At 40.3% G+C, this 21,378-nt stretch overlaps 1 protein-coding gene across 2 annotated transcripts in view; it reads right to left on the reverse strand.

The window, feature by feature from the left end:
• Nucleotides 1–21,378, reverse strand: part of LOC144727954 (TGF-beta receptor type-1-like) — a 49,078-nt gene that overhangs the window by 21,514 nt on the left and 6,186 nt on the right. For both annotated transcript variants that reach the window (XM_078607115.1, XM_078607106.1), the window contains exon 2: nt 5,345–5,608. In XM_078607115.1, coding sequence (XP_078463241.1) covers nt 5,345–5,608 — 264 coding nt within the window. The remainder of the gene's footprint in view (nt 1–5,344; nt 5,609–21,378) is intronic.

Raw genomic sequence — 21,378 nt, forward strand, 5'->3', positions numbered from 1 at the left:
AATTATTTGCCTTTTGTCCAAGGTTCAAGTCATGAGGGGTAGATGGGTACATGTCAGCCATTTTGCCAATCCACTGCTGGATGAAGCCTCCCTACGACGGTGCAAGTTGTAGAAGTGTATTTGAACATACGTCACTCCGCTGGACTATGCACATTCTAAGGCAGAGAGCAAAGTAAAACACAACTAATTTTGTTGCACTACCCCTCGACTCCTCACAGCATGTCCTAGAAGCAGCCTATAACACCTGTTTTGTGAATGGTTAGTCACCCATCAAGGCAGCCCCAATGCTGCTCAAGAGATCTGATGAGATAATTCCAGGTAATTAGTTAATGGGTGATCAGAGGTACAGCATGTAAATTAAGATAATCCCGTGTATTTCTTATAAACGATTAATGCCGGGTTCCACATATGTGCTTGCCACAACCAGACAGATTAACATGCTGTTGACATTTTCATGCAGCACTATATTTTTCCAAGAAGCATATAAACATGTTTTTCTCATGTGTATGCCAAGGCAAGTATGTCTGCAATGTAGATGAGAAACAAAATGAAGACCATATGAAAGCAAATATATCAGTGCATTAATATTTACCAGGTTGATATTCACTTTCAAGAGTTGGCTGCTCTTTACTGAGACCACAACCATAAAAAAACCAAAGCATTTATAAGGCATCTTTCAGGAAAAAGACCCTCGCAAAGCATTTAACAAAACCAGGTGAAATATATTGTGATTATAAAATGAGACATAGGGAGACAAAATCGACAAACACACGTCTCATTGCTGATGAACTCAAAGTGTTAGTATATGCCTTATTGAACAGCTAAGACAGCAGGCGTGATTTAAAAATGCACAACGAATCAGCAGAGCTTACCCAGTGTGGTAAGGAGTTACATAGGTAAGAGCATAATATAATGAGGTTCCCATCACCGTTAGTATTCATCTTGAACGGAGTAATTATACATAGTCCAGCATCTTGGGACAGGTTCGCATTTTTAGTAGTAGTTTAAGAAAACGTATTATGTATTTAAAAAAAACAATTCTATTGCGTCATTTATACAATTGCATCTCAAAATGCTATACAATAACTACCACGTTCACATCAAAGCAGGAGCTAAAGCCATTGGATTAGAACTTGGGAATAAGATTATTAAGCTGGAGAAATCAACAAAATCACATGCAATAAGCAAGGTGACTGTCTAAAAACTTCACAAAAAGATGTTTACAGTGTTAACCAAGTCGAAATTTCAGCTCCTTGCACTCATCAAGAGCATCGTCCACTGACCAACACCCCAGAATACACTCCCATCACCTCGCACAAACCAAGATCCCTTATAGGGACGTGGTCATATGTCGGATAGTGGCAATTAACTGCGACCCGTTAAACCAAATGAAGACCCACAATGCAGGATGTATTTATCAAGAACAGCCGAGGTGGACGAAATGGATCTTGCAGAATATACAGTGCAAATGTATTCCAGACCCTGGGAGCTACAAATGTAAATGACCGTCCACCCCACAGACTGACATTTTATTCTGGGTGTAGTGAGCAACTCTAGGCCAGATAAGCAATGGGACTCAGGCAGGGGTATATGCATAAATTATAAGATAAGAAAAGCAGGGGCCAGTCCATGCAGAATCTGTAAACAGTAAAATAAGACAGGTGTGAGCGGTGGTGCAGCGATATGTGCATTGCACGATCAACCCGAAGTGTGATTGCCAGCCACAGCTAACATCAGTCACGAATAATATCTGATCAAGTCATAGCTCCCCCGCCCTCCGCCGAATTCACCAACCCAAACTGACCAGCATAATGTCACGGCGAGGCCTTAACTAATCCATCAGTGGATTGACAGGGCTGTAAATTATTCCTATAACTATGCTGTATTCCTATAACTAGTATCCAGTAAGTGAGTGGTTTCTGGTGAAGTTCATGTGAATGGTGAGTGGTGAAGTGAGTATCTTATACGTGTCAGAGAGCAGATGTCCGGTGAGTGTCACATCATCAACCTAATGTGCTCTGAAAATGGGCCATTTCCAAAATGTCACCTGTTATATATTTTTCCTTTTAAAGCGGTGTTATTGATAACAAAAAATAATGACAAGACACCCAGGCAGGTAGTGACGTGAGCAAAGCTAGTACACATTATTTCAACATCATTCACATTACGTGCATCTACTAATTATTCAAAATAACTAAGGCAATACATTTTCAGGAATTACATGCTCCTTCTCATACGCAACAGAGCTCAGAATTAAAATTCCTTCCCCGTTTACATTACTGGTGAAGGCTTCAAATGAATCTCTTGTTCAATCCCTAGGACACACTGATGGTAGGCACTCAACATGCACAAGACATTGATGGCTCCCCAATTATTACAAAACCAATTGTGAGTACAAAGCATACATCTTAATAAGGTTGTCCATGTCTAAGTTATATGCTTCAGATTAGTCTTCCCATGTAGGCTCAATGTACCTTGCAATTACTTACGATCATAATTATTAGTGCCTCTGCATGTTAATGAATGGTGTGGTTGAATTTTAATGTGATCTCTATGACGAGCGATACACACCCACGATTGTCATTTGTAGTGACCTGGTCATGTTTTTTTAAACCTTCCCATGAACCCAATTGTTGGATGCTCCGTTGGTGTAATTGTTTAGTAACTCAAAATTAATAAGCCCCTGAAAAATAAAGAATTGTTACAAAAACTGGATTAAAACCGAATGGCAGAAAAAATAATACTCTGACAGCGGTTTGAATAAGTGTGCAATTAACAGACAAGGGCTCATTATTTTAATTACTACGAAAAGCAAGGTTCCTCTCCCATGGTAATTTAACCCTACACTCTTGGTGTATACCAGCCCATTTACATACGCAAATGGCAGTTGAAATATGCTGGCACATCACTATAATCCCCGTAAATTCAAATTTACGTGGAGTATAAAAACCGACAGCACTAATAATGTTATCATAATAGAGGTTTTTGGGTTAGATCCCGTAAATATATAAATGTGTCATTAAAACCCGCCACCACCCGACACAGCCAACGAGTAAGGGTTGTCACGTAAACAGAACATTCCAATTCGTCACTAGTACGGCACACCGGTGTGTTGGAGAGCCAAGCCACAACATTTATAAACTGAGTACGACGTTTCGCCAGTAATTACAACTAGCTTCATCAGACAACAGCCAGATTTGTGGAGAAGTCTTACTGTTTCGTTCCTTATATAGAGGCGTAGATGTGTTGACCACCCCTTCTGTGCTCTTGCACAATGTGGATGATATTGGTCGCGAAAGCCTACGTGCTAAACTGACTTAATAATTTTACTTTGAAATTACTGCAAGGCCAAGGCAAGACACGCGAGCATAAGCCACGAAAGTTGGGAACTAAAGGAGAGCAGCTACTCATTAATAATCTCGTATCAGACAGCAATCACTGCGCTAAGCTTCATTTTGTCATATCATCATGAACCATGTTCTATCCACTGCTGAATAAGAATCTCCCACAAGCTACTTACATCCCTCAAGGTCATGTGATGCCAAAATTAATTTCGCTCCTGGGCATGAGCTGATTTTTCACTCCATCTCTGTAGTGGTCATCCTTTCGCGCGTGTTTACTCTTTTGGTTGCCATTCCATGATCCCGTAAAAGCCCATTTACAATTGTTGAGTCAATAAGATATCGAATTTGCAACTGTTTTCTAAACCATGCGTTCTTCTTTTTACCTCCGTGTAATTTCAAGTGTGCATCCCTCCATGATCATTTCCATATTTTTCAGCATTTGTTCTATTTTCTTTGCCAGCATCCATGTTTATGATTCATATCATAGCAGGTTACATGTGTAGTGAGCGACTTCCGATACACGTCGAGTAGAAGGCGTCTCATTTATTAAGAGCACACTGGGCGATACATTGTGTAACGCAGCTACACATAGGCGATCCTAACACGTAGCCCCATCTCCGGCTTCGCTACAAAAGCTGTTCGAACAGCGCAGCGACGGAGAGAGTCTTCCAGAAGATCAGCCACGTGGTCGGAGACGAAGAGTTGACGACGAGCAGCGACGCAGCCAGGACCCGCAACAGCCACGAACCTCTGGTTCGGTCCCCCTTATATCTGCCCCGGCACGGCCAAGCTCCACTTCTGGCCACGCCCCCTTTCCAGAACCTTCGAGCTGGTTCCCGGAGCTTCTCGACTGACTCCGCCTTTCACCTTTACCCCAGATACACCCCCCTTATAATAAGGCATTATGGAATGCAGCCATGACCGTAATTACCACTCCTGGCAGGTGTCACCCTGTCATTGCACATGCAGCAAGTTAAAATCTGTCTTTAGAAAGACTGCTATGTTGTTTATCCTTATCACATATACTTTATTTTTTCCAGGGGTTCTACCTTGTGACATTTGGTCAATTTGTTTTGTTTTAACGTGGAAAACTAGCAGTTTCATGAATGTTCATTTATTCTAGTGGATAACACTCAAAAAACCAGAAGGACAGTTGAACAACCTGTACTGGCCACATCATAGCATTTCAAATCGTTATTGATGATGGCCTCTGTGCAATCCAGTATCCCAACCTTTAAAGAGTCACATTACTTAAGTGCTTGGGTGGAAATACTCGAGAGATGGCCAAGTAACGGCAGAGGCTACAGCGCTGTGCTGGCCCAGCGGATGTCCTGGGCTTGTTGATCTGGGGCAGATGCCCATTAGGAAAACGAGTTCCCAAGTGCAAAAAGTTGATCCATCTTGGCCCAGGCACCAATGACTGCACAAAAACATCTATGATATAAAATTTGACTTTGCAATGTGGCGAGAGTTCAGAATGGATTATTTAGTTCATAATGCCGATAGCACAAATGGAATGATATTTTGGTAAAATCCCAAAGTATGTTTTTTTGCAGAAATGCATTAATCCATGTGCTCTCCGCCTCAGCAACAAAGATCTGGTGAAGCCCCAAGTCAACATTTACCCTCTACTGCCTGTTATGGCCTGTCGATCCCCTAACTTGTTCAAGTCAGTGTTTACTCTTCTCTATTACAATGGGCGGTGCTGTTTGTTGCTGGCCGCTTCACCTTTTGGGCATGTGCTCAGCAAATGAATAAAAAAATAGCCCAGACTCAAGTTCTTCCTCTTCTCCTTTGCCTATGACTTCCGCACATCGCCAATGCTTTCGTACAGCATTTTTACAAGTGGTTGCATTTAGATACTCCATAAATCCAAACTGTAATTTTAACAGGTGTATGCCACCATGCATGGCCCAGGCTGGATTGAAATGTACGTCCCATGCATTCCAAACAATAATATATATTTAAAAAACAACTATTCTACCAGAGGGGAAACTCACCCACGAGTGGTGGTAAGGTGATGTCGACCATGTTGCAGAAGTCGGTGTTGCAGCAGTGCACGTTGGTAACCTGCACCTCGCGATCGTAGGAGCTGACGCACATGAAGGGGCGGTCGGGTGGCACGAGACGCTCACGTGGGATGCACTCGCGGATGTGCGTCAGCCCCACCGGGCTCCGCCTGCGCATGGCCGATGCCAGGCACGCGCCATCCGTCACGCAAGTGTAGTTGTCCGAGACGCAGTGGTGGCAGAAGCACTTCAATGCTGCAGCAAGAATCACAGAAATGAAAGGGAAAAGATGTCATTGTCACGTTAAGCACTTTGCGTATTGATTTAGAAAAGCAAAAAAAAAGCTTACAACCATGTCACCCTGAATGCGTCTGATCATGTAAAATCTCAGAAGCTAAGTATGTTCGATCTTGGATAGTACGCGGATGAGATACTGCCAGGGAGGACCAAGTGTTATAGGTATGCGCTGTGAAGTGGCCAAGAGATGATACTATAGCGATGGATTCTTGAATCTATTTGTGTGAGCCTTTCCATGTTACCTCCTGGTAACATTAAGATTGAGGCTATCCTGGGTAAATGCAGTACATTATTCTTAGTATCTGCAACCAAATACATGGAAGAGAATGTGCAGATATGTATTTTCAGAATATGAAAGCCTTTGCTCATGGGAGACTTGTCCCGTGAGCAAAGGCTGTCATATACTTCGAATGCATACATTTCAGAAAATATTGCGAGGGGATGTTTAAATTGACTCAATGATTGCTAATCATTTCACAAGAGGCCAGAGGGCAACGTTTTACTCAAAGAGCGATAGAAGTCTGGAACCGGCTGCCCATACAACACGCGGTGGAGGCCGATTCACCGGGACTCTTCAAGGAATTGCTCGATGAGACACTAGAATCAATCTGCTATTCACAATCGAATGAGCTAGACGGATCGAATGCCACTTTCGCGTTTCTAATTTCTTACGTTACGTAGAAAATGTACTAAAGCATAACAATAAGAAGACAGCTTCAATATGTTGTTGTGAGAAAAAAAAATCTGCAAGTCTCTTCCTCATGTTGTAATACAACCTGCAGTCACACAAATAAGAGCACTTCCAGCATTTCCAAATGGTTTCAAAACGCACCATGTCACTTATTGTCTAATAGCTGCAAAAGCTTCCAAGATAAAATCTGGCAGAGAACATCACTCTCGGCCCCAGACAAGTGTCACATCCAGACATTGAGTGACCCGTCAGGTAATTTTATGTTATTTCAACAGAGGAAGCTGGCTATAAATAGTCTGACCAGTTTCACAACAACAAACAACCTAATATTTTGATTATCCTTGGCCAGCGCTCATGTTTAATTAAAACATGATGGAAATGTGTTACAAAAAGTAAATCTTAGGAGGACCTGACACAGCTTTCGTGTTTCCTGCAACACTTGAAAATGAATTATCCAGCAATGGAGACATTGAACATGTGACTTTAAAAACAGTTTTGCAATAACCTTGCAAACGGTAAATAGATCTTAACTATTATTAAAACCCTATTTTCGGACAAATTGGATATAGAAGTTAGAGACTTGCTGGTAATCAGATTAACATGGTCGAGAACACGGTTATCTTATCCTCGAAATTGCTGCCTTGCACCTAAATTTAATGTATGTGCAGTACTGTAATATTTTGCTCAATCGTGACACTATTTTGTATTGTTTGCTGTTTTGAGATATTCAGTGTTTTGAGATAGTTATTTTCAAAAGAAAACATTCCGGTCTGCACCCAGAGGAAATTGCATGTCATTGCCTCTTTCAGCATTGTGTGAAATCATTCACTGTATTTTCTGATCGACATTGTCACAGGCTGTCTGCGGGGTGGGAGATGTACGGCGGGTGACTGATGATGCCCACGGACCAGTAGACAAAGGATTTCAAAGCAAACATGAATTTCATTGGAAATTAATTGAAAAGAGGCTTGCAGAGCACACAAAATGGTTTACAGTGTACCCCTACCGAAGAGAAGGCACCGACTCAACTCGGAGAACCTACACGCGACGAGAACACACACGCACACATGCCACACGCTGTGTGTAGTCTCGCTCAGTCTTGAGCCTGAAGGATGCTCTCTCACTAGGACAGCCACAGCTTCTTGTTCCGGAGCGCCGCGCACCTCCCGAGCAGCCCCTCGCTTCTTGGCAACCTCCTAATTGTGTTGGCCACCTCAGGTCGCACATGGCGGCTGTGAAGATTCACCCAACCTTGGGCACCCCATGGCCAGGACTATATGGCACAATAACGTGATGTTTGTGTGCTGTTATACATCAATCTTTAAGGTAATTACAATACCACAGTTATCTGATTTAATCCCATCTCTAGGTGAAAGCTGTTGCTTATAAAATTACACTTCACCTGACATAGACAAATGTTCCATCTCTCCTTCTCGGAACACCATCAGCAGCAGCTACAAGGCTTTATATAGACGTTCTCTCTGAACTGGTTCTTCATGGTGTAGCTAAATTGGCACTTGTGATCCATCTATATGTTTCATCCATCTCCCGCACCTCCGATTAACATGGTTGGCTACGTACGGTGTGAAAGAAGTTCAACATATGTACATCTCCATCACGGTACCATCCAGTCAGTAATCCAAAGGACTCGTGTGTTTGTCAGATCTGTAGTGACACCGGCCTAATCTTGCAGGCCTATTACAATGCAGTGGAATATTATGGTTGGCAAAACGGGCCTTCATCGCCTACCCGTTTCTGATTATGGTGATGAGGTTGATGAGGTGGCACACATGGGCACTTACAATGCCCATTCTGTCGCTCAATGACCTTGTGCCTTGTGTAATCAACTCCTCATTTATCCCCAATAATCTCTGTCACACTGTATGTGCTCCTTGCTATAGCTTATTAAAACAGATTCCGAATTTAGAGTCACAGAGAGTTGCTTCCATTAGTCTACTCTGCAAGAGTTCTTTGTTTTCACGGCTGTCCCTTAACGGTCTACATGAGTGAACCAGTCTGCCCTCTGCATCCACCTCCTGGAAGATAATGCATAAAGTGATGATGAGCAGCATGCTTGAGGCATCTGCTGCTCAAACTATAGCCGAGGACCTAGATGATTTAAACACTGAAGCAGCTAGATGCTACGCACACGGTCAGCATATGGATGTGTATGCAAGAGAGTAAATGCGATTCCTACTGAAGCTATGAGCAATATGTAACCAGGACCAAACTGATTTTGATATTCAAAACAAAGTTGTCTTTGAAAAAATTGTCTATGTTGTGTTGCATGGGGCAGATTCGTGTGTCAGCGAATGTTCAGATGGTTGGTGAAAACACGCCAATATATGCATCACCATGGGGCAAATGATCAGCGTAATGTGATCTTCCCATTTTGTCATGATGTAAATCTGACCCTACGTACTTTGATGGTTCTACCCCTAGCCTTGCATGATACCAACAGAAATGAATTCTGTAGCATTGTCTCTGCAAGCTATAATATGACTGCGTTATCATGTTCAGTCGTTTATTTAAAGGCGAGGCCTGAGAAATTATATATTGAAACTCAAAATCCCATCTGCAATGCAGCCATTCATCCACATGGCCATCCTATGACTGGAATAGTTTTAATTTATTTTGTGAGATAATTAAATTGGACAATTAATGATGCCACTATAATTCAGTGTGACCTGAAGTCATGCATGGGTGCATACAACAGAAGAATTGTAGCACATTTCAGTGATGCAGAAATAATTCACATATTCACACTTACGAAACCTCATGTGAAAAATTATGTGATCTACAACCAGCAACTGATAAACGAGTGTCATAATAAGTGGGCCCTAATCACCTCGCATACCCAGCAACACGTCAGCATATTTCACTGGGAAATTACCAAGGGGTGTGATCCAGTTAAATGTACATGCATTACGAGAGGACCTCACTTATACTACAGTACCTCATTTATACCACAGAGTCATGTTTAAAGCCCACCACGTTGATATCGCCATGCTCTCACGAATCCCGCACCCTGTAGACGGTGTCGCTTACAGCTACATTAAGACTCCACATCTACGAATCAATAACAACTGTACGTGTGCAATGCAAAGCGTACAAGTTTATATTACAGTGCAAATGCTGCTTCGGATTCGTAATAAAGAATGACAAGGACACTGTTAGCTTTTATGTCCAATTCATTTAAGATTGGCATCTGATTGATACAGCTGCTGGTATAAAGTTTAATTCATAAATGTATTATCTTTGTATTAAGTCATTCGAGCAGCCAGATTCTCAATTGTGCTCAATAGCTTGAAACCAACAATTGAACTGTCTGTATGATAAAAAAAACTACTGCCCATTTTCTCACACCACATGAAAAATAAATGTATTTTTGCAAACAACCTATCGGCTGCACGACCTCCTGGGAGTACATCTCATTAGTAGCGTTTGTTTAATACCAACGCTAATAATTTTGACATCCAGTGTCTTATCAGCAGCCAGGCTTGCTTGTACCAATTTTCTGATAAACTGCCCAATGTTTAAAGGCAAGGACCCTTCCTTGCAAGATATGGGTCCTCCATCGATATAAAACAACATGACACCCCTCAACACCACCAAGGTCTGCAGCCCTCTATAATATGAAGGCATTATCGACCGATTAAACAATAGTTACACATGTGGGAAGAAAGCGGAGTAACCCAGAGAAAACCCACGTGTGTGAAGGGGGGTAACACTCTATCCCATACATATGGAGTCCATATTTTCTGTACCGATTTCTTCTGGCGAGGCAGGGTTATGGCACCTCGACGCTCATGGGAAGGGAGTTTCACAGCATATAGTGTGGAATGCTTAAGTAGGCACCTGCACGCCCAACTTTGAAGAGTGTATATTTGTAATTAAATGGTACGGTTCTTTATTCAGCCCAAGACACAGTTGTCTAGAATACAGTACATAAAGCAACAATCCACCGAGCATGTTTAAGAAATTGCCTGTTGATATTGCGTAACTATTCGGGGGCACTAGACTTTTGTGGGAAAATACATGAATGGCATTGTATTTGAATTAAAAACCGTCATCGCCAAAAGCACCTTTTCCATTTGCAATAATTTTCATCTTAAAAATACTGCATTGACTCATTCCCTTCCAGAAGGATGCTCGCTTAAATGTAATAATTGATCAAAAGTGTTTCAACATTAACTCTAGCATTGTTAGCTTTGCTTTTTCCCCGAAACGATTATTTTAACAATGACCATTTTTGTAGTTTATTTGTGCATCCAGATAATATGCACCCATAGAGACGTTAAAACTACAACAGAATACTAAAGTAGTTGGAATCATCTTCTTGGTTCTTTCGGTAAAGTCACGTAGAAGGGAAGAAATAAAATAATAAAAATAAAACATAATAGTTTTATTTTTATTTTTATTATTTTATTACTTCCCTTCTACGTGACTTTACCGAAAGAACCAAGAAGATGAATCCCTGCAGTCACGAAAGCTTTAAATAGTTGGAATCACTCCCAACAAACATCAACGACCAAGTGACCAATTATTGCATGGAATAAAAATCATCATTAATTAGTTAACTTAATTCAGTGTCGTCCAACTCTTGGAGCTAAAATGTATAAATCCCGCATGTAGAAAATGGCTTACACGTGGTGCCCGGCTCTTCAGACAGCATAATGAAGGGCCACGAAATGTAGGTAATAGCATCCCTTTGAAGTGGCTCTAGAAGTAGTTTAGTGGAGTCATTTTCCAAGGCCGTTCCTTTACAGAGATGATATGAAGCTCTGCTGACTGAGGGATTTCTGGCCTCATGACATTACAGTACAGTACAATGTTCCAACAGGGCATGAATGAATATCATCGAATATGAAAACGAGTTTCCAAAACGGATACGTCTCAAAACAACCGATTACAAAATTTGAGACATTTGATATAAAACACCAGTCATATCACATGGAATAACTAATATTTTTTTCAATGGTGCGGAAAACTAAACGGATCTCTTTTTCAAAGCAATCGAAAGACACTAACGAATTCTTCCCCCAACACCACTTTTCGTCCACTTTTTGGGTCTTAGATGGGTGTGGGGGAGGGGTACCATCTGGCATTTCAACAATGAACACAGAGGACCTTTCTATGGGAGGAGACTGAGGAACGGGTAGGGGGTGGGTTGCAAGAGCCATCCATCAAGCACTGTCAGAGCAGTTCTTTCATTAAACTATTGAGCAGGCCTGACCTTTTTGGGTCAGCTGCCAACCAGCCGGTGTGAGGTTGAGCCAAGCTAACGCATAGCCTCCAAAAATGTTAACTTTAAAAGCAATCCAAGTTTCGCAGGGTATGAGGTCAGGCAGACGTAGGTTAAAATAAAATAATCTGGTATTTGCTATACGCATAATTTCATATTATTTAGTTCGGCTGGAAACCTTTAAAAAAAAAGAACTAGTACTATTTTTTTTTACCACAAATGCCAAAGAATAGTATTTATACTGCAGTGGCAAGAATGATAATTCAGACCGACAGTAAGGCAGGTTAATCATAAGAAGACTATCTTAATATCTTTGAAACAAAGAAGCAGCATGATTCTAAACCACGTCTGGATGTGTGACTACATGCACCACGTGACGTGTGAAATTGTTCAAATAAGGCAAAGCAACCATTAATTTTGGCCTTGGCGATCCATTTATGAAACTAGCTTTCATCCCTCTTAAGTATTTGTTGCATTTGCAAAAGCTGACATTCTCTATTGCATTGATCGCCACAGCCACGGCAGGCTTTTGTCACTCTCTCTCTCAGACGCTTCCCCCCACAACAGGGCCCCCTGCCTTCAGGTATCCCAGAAATGTTTCCAATGCAAATTCATTGCCGTTCAGATGTGCTGCGTTTCGGATACAAAAATGCCTGACGATACTTCTTGCCAATTAGAAAATCTCTTAGCTATGAGTGAATAGGACATTCCTTGATAACCGAACCCACATTATTGGCAAAACATCACGCAGAATATAATCAATCTCGTTTCGTTAAATAAAAACGGTACCTTATGTCCAGCCAAAAACAAAAGGTCAGGTTTTCCTTAAACAAAGTAATGCACTACGACGTTATGAACTCAGCCGGCAAACTCAGCTCGATTCCCAGCAATGGCTAACATCAGTGACGAGTGAAAACTGATCCAGTCTTTGCCCAGCCCCTCACAAACCCGTACTGACCAGAAAGGTGAAGTATGGTCAAACAATCCCAATGACCGACGTGGTGTGGGGAGGCCTTAATGACAAAGAGCATGCTTTTTTGCATGAATACATTATTTGCAGCTTTTCTCTTTATTACAAGATTTATGTACAATAAATGTTAAATGTCATCGCAATTACAACTATGCACCAGTGAACAACGTGCACTCTCTCGGTGTCCTTAAAACCTCAGAGCCAAAGGCTTCCCAACATGTACCGCTAACTGTCACAATCAAGTTATAGCTGGACCCACAATTAAATCAAGTTTCTACAAAACATTGCGACAAAGCCATATTCACTGCATGAAAATCAAGTAGAACAAAATACTCCACTGTGGTCATCCTCACCTTACATTATACAGTATTGTAGAAATTAAAATAAAGTATTCTTTGTGATGTAAGAACATTTGTCAATGTACAAATAATTCGTACAATATCGTCTTTTACCACTCAGTGTTTTATGATTCCCTTACAATCAGAAAAGAGTTAGAAATTACACTTCAAAAATTCATTCAGCAACAACAAAAATGGCTTTAACATATTTTCGTGAGAAATCATGTAATTGCATGAACACTCTAAATAATTCATGTCATGAGTGGCATCAGTGAATCAGAAAACAATGCCAAAGTACTTGAGTTTGCATCAGAACATCCAACCACGTGGTTTTCATGAAAATATATTTCATCGGAGCAATTGTGTGATTCATAATGTGACATATCAACACATCAAAGATCAGTCATGCCCACAAATATTATTTCCCAACAAAATCATCAACTAAATCAACGCCTTTGCTCAACTGGTTACTAATAATTAGTCTTTATTCTCATTAACTTTGTACTAATTGTGCTATGGGCATCATCTAATGCATTTCAACACTGTAAACCTTCTGAAATTTCAGTGTCTTGCAGCCCTGGTCTATGTAAGCATATTTCATATAACTGCTTCTAAAATCCCTTCAAATGACCTTTTTAATCCACAAAATAGGAGAGACACACTTTTCCACACAAACTAAGAGAAATGTTTGTCACATGCCAAATTCTGCACTGTGGTAAAATTTTGAAAAATGTATGTAAAATTAGCTACTGCATTTCTGCAGTTAAGAGAATTTCATAACAATATGCATCGCTGTACCAGCTTCATATCTGTTTATTTCCATGACATGTTCATGCTTAAAATCATGTTCACAGAAACTCCTTAAGGAATCGTGCATGGTGGAATTCATAATAATACAGAACGATTCCTTCTGGAATTACCAAGCTCGACTGTTCAATATAAGTACTGTACAGTATATCTTATGATGCTTGACAGCACCTGCACACATTGTTATGCATTTCTGTAGACAACGCACCACAGTTAAGGATAGATTTACAATGTAATGTCACACGCAATGATATAAAACCCACATTCAAACAAAACACAGTACCTCGCGTAACAATATCTACGGCATTGCATTTCATGGCAAGGCCCGTATTTGCAGTGCTAGATGGCTTCCGTCATTCACCACAAATGTGCCCAAGGCAAGCTACAGGCCAAATACAGCCAGAAAAAAAAACATCTTTACCACAAATATTAAGACACATCAGTCAGAAAATGTATCTTGTGAATAAATTGCTCTTAATTTCTGTCATGACAAGAAGCAATCTAGAAATAATTTGGAGTTTACAAAACAGTTTTTCAGTTTTAAATACAGTAGTGTACAGAGTACTCCACATACATACACACTGTAGTAAAATAGTTATAAGAATGCAGTTTTAAACAAATATTGTATATGGACATGCATCGGTAGTGGTGAAACAGTTCAAATATTGGTTGCATCTTAACAGGTACCAGCAGCAAAAAGGACAGAACAAGACTCTACCTGGCAAAAAAGGCCTTGTTGAAAATGCTTACAATCTAAAAAGCAAGACATTTTTTCAAATTTGGACGCTTAAAAAAGAGAACAAAATAATCACTGCGTTTGAAATTAAAGCTTTTTGAAAGTCTTAAAATTTCATATTAATTCACCTACACTGAACAATAAAGTCCTTGAAAGAATATAAATAAAGAAGAAAGCTAGCTACTAAGTCACGTGAAAAAAACCCTACAATATATCAGACTGTGACCAGGATGAATGGTGACCGGCTGCAAAGGATGGCGATGGAGGTAACATTCAAAAGTGCAAGGGGATGTGGCAGAGGACGATCTGAGGGAATGCCAAGCAATATGCAGCAAGAGAGAGAGAAGTGTAAAGAGGACTGCAAGGAGAGATTGGTGCAGAAAATGGTCCCGTCCCATTGGCACAGGTCAAGGGACGAGACAAAGAAAAGTCGAACTTTGATGAACTGCGCACCAATTATTCCCAAATATAAAAATTCACGGTGTCCCCCACGGTCACAAAAACTCTCACAATCTACGCGGGTGGAGATCCTGAAATTCAAGTTTTTGCTGCACATTTTGGGAGCTATTCTGGGAGCGACTCATTCCTAATTCCTCCTATAACTGATGGTGTACTCCACGGCGTGGATGATCATTATTTTTAAAGTGCAACGACATTAAAAAAACTATTTCCTTCGCAGAGACTAGCAACACAGCGAGAGAGACGTATTGAAGCACTTCAAACAAATATGTTTTGAGAGAGACGGAGATACATACAGACGTAGATGCAGAGAAAGAATTGGAGAGAGAGAGAGAGATGCGGAGAGAAATGGAGTTGCAGAGATAAACTCTCAAACAGTGAGAGAAACGGAGATACCTGGGAGACAAATAAAGTTGATAGACATACAGCGATGCAGAGAGACAAATGGAGATTCCAACGGGGCTGCAGAAGTAAATGGAGATGCAAAGACAAATGGAGTTGCAGTGAGATACAGACTGTGCTGACATGATCAGTCATTTAAATATAGCAAATGTGCTTCATTTGGGTTTTAGGAAAACATGGCTAAACCCCTGTAATCTGCATTTTTCTCATGGATTAACTGAGTCATGTGGCTAAACACGTCTAAAATCTGTGAAATACCACAATAGCACAAACTGTTTAGCACGCCATTTGGATTTTTTCCCACAGTGTGCCATGGATCATAGGATCTGCGGGTGAATTCCAACACAGCATCGCAGATTATCGGATTTCACCTGTCCTGTCGTGGGCCTTGACGTGAATTCACTTATCACCATTTTATACAGTATCACGTGAAAAACACACAGATCATGCCTAATGACCAGCCAAACATTGGTTTATTTTCTTATAAAATGTGGATGGAATTGACGAGAATGGAATGCATTAGCAAGTTGTCACAGATGTTGATGGTGGTCTTGATAAAGGATGAGAAGAAACGCACCACGGTGGTTTGCCATATAGAAAGGAGGAGCGAGGAGTAAGATGGAAAGGTGCAACAAGTTAAAGCCAAAGATTAAAGAGTACGAAGGAAGCCCAAGCAGGGTTTGAGATACAACATCAAGAAGGACAGATACGTGTGGAGTAAACATGACAGTTGCTAAAAACAGAGAACCGAGAGGACAAGGCAGGACCCATGCACTTGGGATAAAAAGAGACAAAGAGACAAATGGAGATACAGAGACAAACGGAGCTGTAGAGACAAACCTTCACAACAAGCTCGGTGTGCTGACGTGATATGTTATTGTATGCATGGAGTGTAGTACTCCTGGTTCTCTACTAAAGAGCTCATGATGTACACCCTAAATATTAAAACATTTCCTCATTGACTACGTGTGCCAGCTAAAATAATCAAATAAAACATACTGCCAGAAGAAAATGAGTGTTGTTCAGACAAAAGACCGATTCCTAGGAAAAGCTAATTGAGAAAAGTGGCTGTAACGAGCATTCCAATCTACGCATGGCTAGCATAGTAATAGCTCTGCATGTCTGCATTATGCAACATGCGATTCATGTTACAGAATGGATTTTTGTTCCAAGTTAGTGTATTCAAAAGCAGAATTGTAGAATGAGTTCTAATCATATTATCTCCATTGTGTGCAACTTCAAAATGTAAGTGTTTAGAAATCAGGATACAACTGCATAATTATTTAAAAAATATTAAATAAGTGCACAATTGCACTTAATTCTATCCTCTAAATAAGTATATAATGTATTGTTAAGTATAACAAAAAAACACGAACTAATCACAGTAAAGGCTCAGCTATAACCTGAAACTTCCGCAAGAAAAATAAAATGCCATGAAATATTACTTTCAGTATTTTAATTAATTGAATTGCGAAGGAATACAGTAAATTATGCATTGATCGCCAAAGTGCATAACTTCCCTTCAGGATTCTTTTGCACATTGAGGCTATTCACAACACACAGAGGTAGATCCAAGATGGGGGGAATGGGGGAATGCATGGCCCCATCCCCCACACCATCTCCAGCACCCAACTGCTGGGCTGAGTTGTGTGCTCGTGCGTGCCATGTGTATTGGTGACATACTTTATGTATACAGGCGGTCCTCGGACATATGCCAGGTTACGTTCCTAGAACAGGTGCCGCAAGTCAAAACGACGTAAGTCGAGACCGATTTTCCCACAGAAACAATGATATAATGGGGGGTTACGTTACTGATCGTGGGTCCGATATGCAACTTTTTATAGATATGAATACAAATATCATCTTTAATCAACTACCAATCATATATAAAGTACAATAACAATATTGTTCAGAATTTTCTTACCTTGAGTCTTCAGAATTTTTGGCTTATTTGAACTGAATATAGTAATGGCCTTTCTGCTACGTTTCTTTTCAACATCATCACCAGAGCACGGACCTTTCCTTTTATCAGCCATTATCATAGCTGTCAACCCATATGGTTTACCCGTATTCTTGTACAGGGAAATTTAGTTTTCATGTCCATAAGGCGTACAGCCGTTTGTGATGGGACTTTTTAGGATGAACGTTGAGATTTATGGGCATGGGGTGACCAATAAGGTCTGAATTTGTCCGTAAAAAGGTAGGGCACTGATATGATAAGCGGTTGACAAATATGCATTATAAAGGATTAAATGAATTAAAAAATATATTTTTTTGTTTGTGCCTAGAACCGTGTCAAAAGTGCGGTTCTAACCGCCGTAAGTAATAACAAGAGTGCCAATTGGCAACCTGCTGTAAGTGCGCATCGACGTAAGGTCGAACAGACTTAAGATGAGGACTGCCTGTATAATATTATAAACAAAAAAGTTTTGCTGGCTGGCACGCGGACGGGATGGCGTCCCTTACATTCCGCAGTGTTGGGCCGGGTTTGTGCGTGCCGACGTCATGCCTCAACCTCAGACCCTTCACCTCAGCCATGTATGCCATGCAAATGCTCGGGCGGTGCGAGTCTGCCTGACAAAAAAACTCATTGCTAAATGGGATTGCTAAAAGAATTTAGTCGATAGTTATTTTGAGACAGTTGGAAGACTTGACCTCGACAGGAAGGAAGCCGAGTCAGTTAATACGTGGTACAAACATGCAGTCTGTGTTTATTGTGACATTCAAAACTAGGACATTTTGAGACCCTTCATTCTGTTATTCAGTAAGTAACATTTTGTAAAGCTTAAGTGATTTCCAACTCTGTTATGTCATATTTTTTTCTAGAACAATACTATCGGGTTTTTTTCTCCCAAGTGCTTTAAAACACCAAAAGTTTTAAAGCATTCACCTCTTACTGAATGAAATCATTAGAAAATGCAGCTTTATGTATCGATATTTTTACAGAAACGTATAGAACTGGTGTTCCAGAGATTAAAGTGGTAGGTTATTTGAGGTGTATTCAATATTATACCTATGGAATGCTCATCCGGTGTTACCAAAATAACATGCGTTTCATTCAGCTAGACTTTCATTTAGTGCAGGACAACTCCATTAATCTGTGAATCCCAAAATTTGGGCGCGGTCTGAGTAACTCTCATTATCCGCGGTGGCAGTGATCCAAAGAGACAAACGAACATGTTGCACGGGCTATCTGTACTGACGTGACCTGTTGCGAGGATGAAATTATTTTACTTTTTTTTATTTAAATATAAAGTTACAAAAATTCAAACATCCTTTTACGTAAACCCCATATTGTAGATTTCCTTAATTTGGCTCTTAGGAAATATTGTGGAACTCTTTTGAATCACCGATATGTTGTGGATTAATGAAGGCATGAGTCACATGCCGTGCTTTCCGGAACTCTCCATTTTTTGTTGTTGATTAACGGAGTTGTGTGGCTAATAGATTGATTTTATTTCAGCAGGAATCGTCCAATGAGCTGTATGCCTCTCTCTCATGGGTGTGCTTCGATGGTACAGATGCTATGGAGTACATATCTAATTCTTCCTAAAATTCGCGGCACAGCACAATTATGGAATCCAAGCATAGGTCCCCCCCATTTCATTGTGGATTTAGAAGTTATGTTGTCCACAAAAGTTGTATTGCTTCATCTCGAGCCTCTTTGGCACATTTCTATGCGTATATATCTTTTTTTACTACTTCACTGTTTTCCCTTATATGTAAATTGGAAATTATTTAACTGCACAATACAATTAAATATATTGTATTTTCGAGAAAAGTTTTCGAATGAAACACCAAAGATCTGGCTGGGTTACACAAAAATATATTTTAAGTACATAAATGCCAAGCCTGTTAAGGACCAACATTTAGATTGTGGTTTTTCTAGTGGTATGTAGATGATGAAAAACCTGTTATTCCTTCAAAATTGAATAGTGAGGCATCTCCTGTCACATGAACCCCAGTCACTGATGACCGCGCAGAAATTCATCTTAAAATATGTACAATTGCACTCAATTCAACCGTACTTAGCTCTAACAATACAGTAAATGGTGTCAGACCACAAAACATAAGAACATCTCCACAGTTGGAGAATGCAGTCTGGCAGGTGGATAAAAGATGTTCGTTGAAAAAAACATATTAAACATAATTGATACTTTGTTGTGTTGATATTTCCTGTCATGGATATGTTGCTCTGCTCAGTTGTGACAATTCATATCACAAATACCTGTTCTGTGCATAATTTCCTCTGAGCTAATTCTTTTCAATGGACAGCTTCCATTCAAGGGAACATAAAAGCAAGCGGAGTTGAAGGGGACGAGGAGGTTTGGTGTGCTCCACATGTGCTCCGTATGGGCGATATAAAATTGTGGACGAGGCACACGACCACGGCGACATACCACACCACGAAATATTCCGAACGTATTCATCCACACACACCCCCAAGTCTTCTCAAACGTCTCCCCACCCCCACCAAAGGAATGTTTGTGTGACCCTGGTTTTGTAGGATGTTTTCCCCATCCCCTTCATTAGTGCCCTCTTGAATGACTAGTCAGGAGAAACAGCATGATAACGTCTACCACAAATGTTTTACTTCCAACCAGAGAGTCACTTTGATCATAAACCAGCAGGCCTCCCCGCTACATGCCCAAGTCAAAATGCATTTTTCATGTCAAAGCGTTATATAGCCCCTTCACAGAAAAACTCTACGGGACAAGTTTGCAAACCTATCAATACATTTGATGTACATTTTATGAAGTATACTCCAATTAAATTATCAAAGTGTAGTTAATTGCTGTACATAATAATGTTTTAAAAATGTCAGTACCTCGTTTACTCCATTCATTATAATCGAAGTGGGTTGTTTTCCTTTCATTAACTTAAGTGGCATATTTTTCACAAGATAACTATTTAGTCACTTACACTTCCTCACATTAGCATTGACATTTAGGAAACTATTAATTAGGTAATGGTACTTTACATTAAGATGTTGATTGGTAAGCACGGCAGTGTGGGCTTATTGGAGTTTGAGACATGGATTAAGTTGCCTTTCTGGAAAATGCAGGTATTATCAATGTACACGGTGGTCCAGACGTCTTCTGATCCCATTTAATCATCTAAAACTTTATATTTTTAAAGTAAGGTTGATGTAAAACAGAAGTGAATATGCAAAGGAAAAAAATGTTCGGGGTCAATTAATTTGGGGTCACAAAACAACTGGACCACCCTGCACATTTTTCTTACGTGCTACCCTCAAAATCTTGATCCGAATTCTTTGATCGCCGCAATTAATGCCATAGAACACGTGTGAGAGCTTGGTTATCAGTACATCTACTGAAGAAAAAAAACCAGCAAGTTCTGCTGGACAGCATCGACCTTGCCATGATTAAAGCAGCATCGATATTAATGTTTTTACCCAAACGAATAGAATTCAAGGCAGACAAGTTATGTGTGCACCCACCGTGTTCACAGGACAATTCACTCATGAATAAGTCATTGTGTATACAGTACGTAAATCAACGTTGCTACGAACACGGGCAAGCAAGCGCAGGGACAACTTTTACTTTTTTTTACAAAATGCCCATTTGGCCCCACACATTCCACGCCAGCTGGGGCGTCAGTAACGCGTGCATAGCTTGTGGAAGAAGAAAAATACGTTGTAAAGAACTGCATTGTGCATTTACTCAACAGACAACTAAAACACAGTTATATATTACTATATTTGAATGTAAAAACTAGATTAGAAGCTTTCGTGACTGCGGGAATTACTCTTTGGTTCTTTCGGTAAAGTCACGTAGAAAATTAAATCATATAATAATAGAATACGACGTTTCGGTTGCAACACAAGCAACCATCATCAGGTAAGAATGAATGATAAAACAGAGACACGGGAACAGCATGGGCAGGCACACATGCAGAGAGAGGCTTTCATTACAAGTTGATAAAATGTTTAACAGCATCTTAAGCTTTTGACTTAAAACTTTCGTGACTGCAGGAATTCATTTTCTATGGTTCTTTCGGTAAAGTGACGTAGATAGAACGTAGCCAACCATGCTAATCCGAGGTACGGAGGAAGGATA

The sequence above is a fragment of the Lampetra planeri genome, chromosome 2 (assembly GCF_965212315.1).
Source record: "Lampetra planeri chromosome 2, kcLamPlan1.2.h2, whole genome shotgun sequence".
Classification (NCBI taxonomy): Eukaryota; Metazoa; Chordata; class Hyperoartia; order Petromyzontiformes; family Petromyzontidae; genus Lampetra; species Lampetra planeri.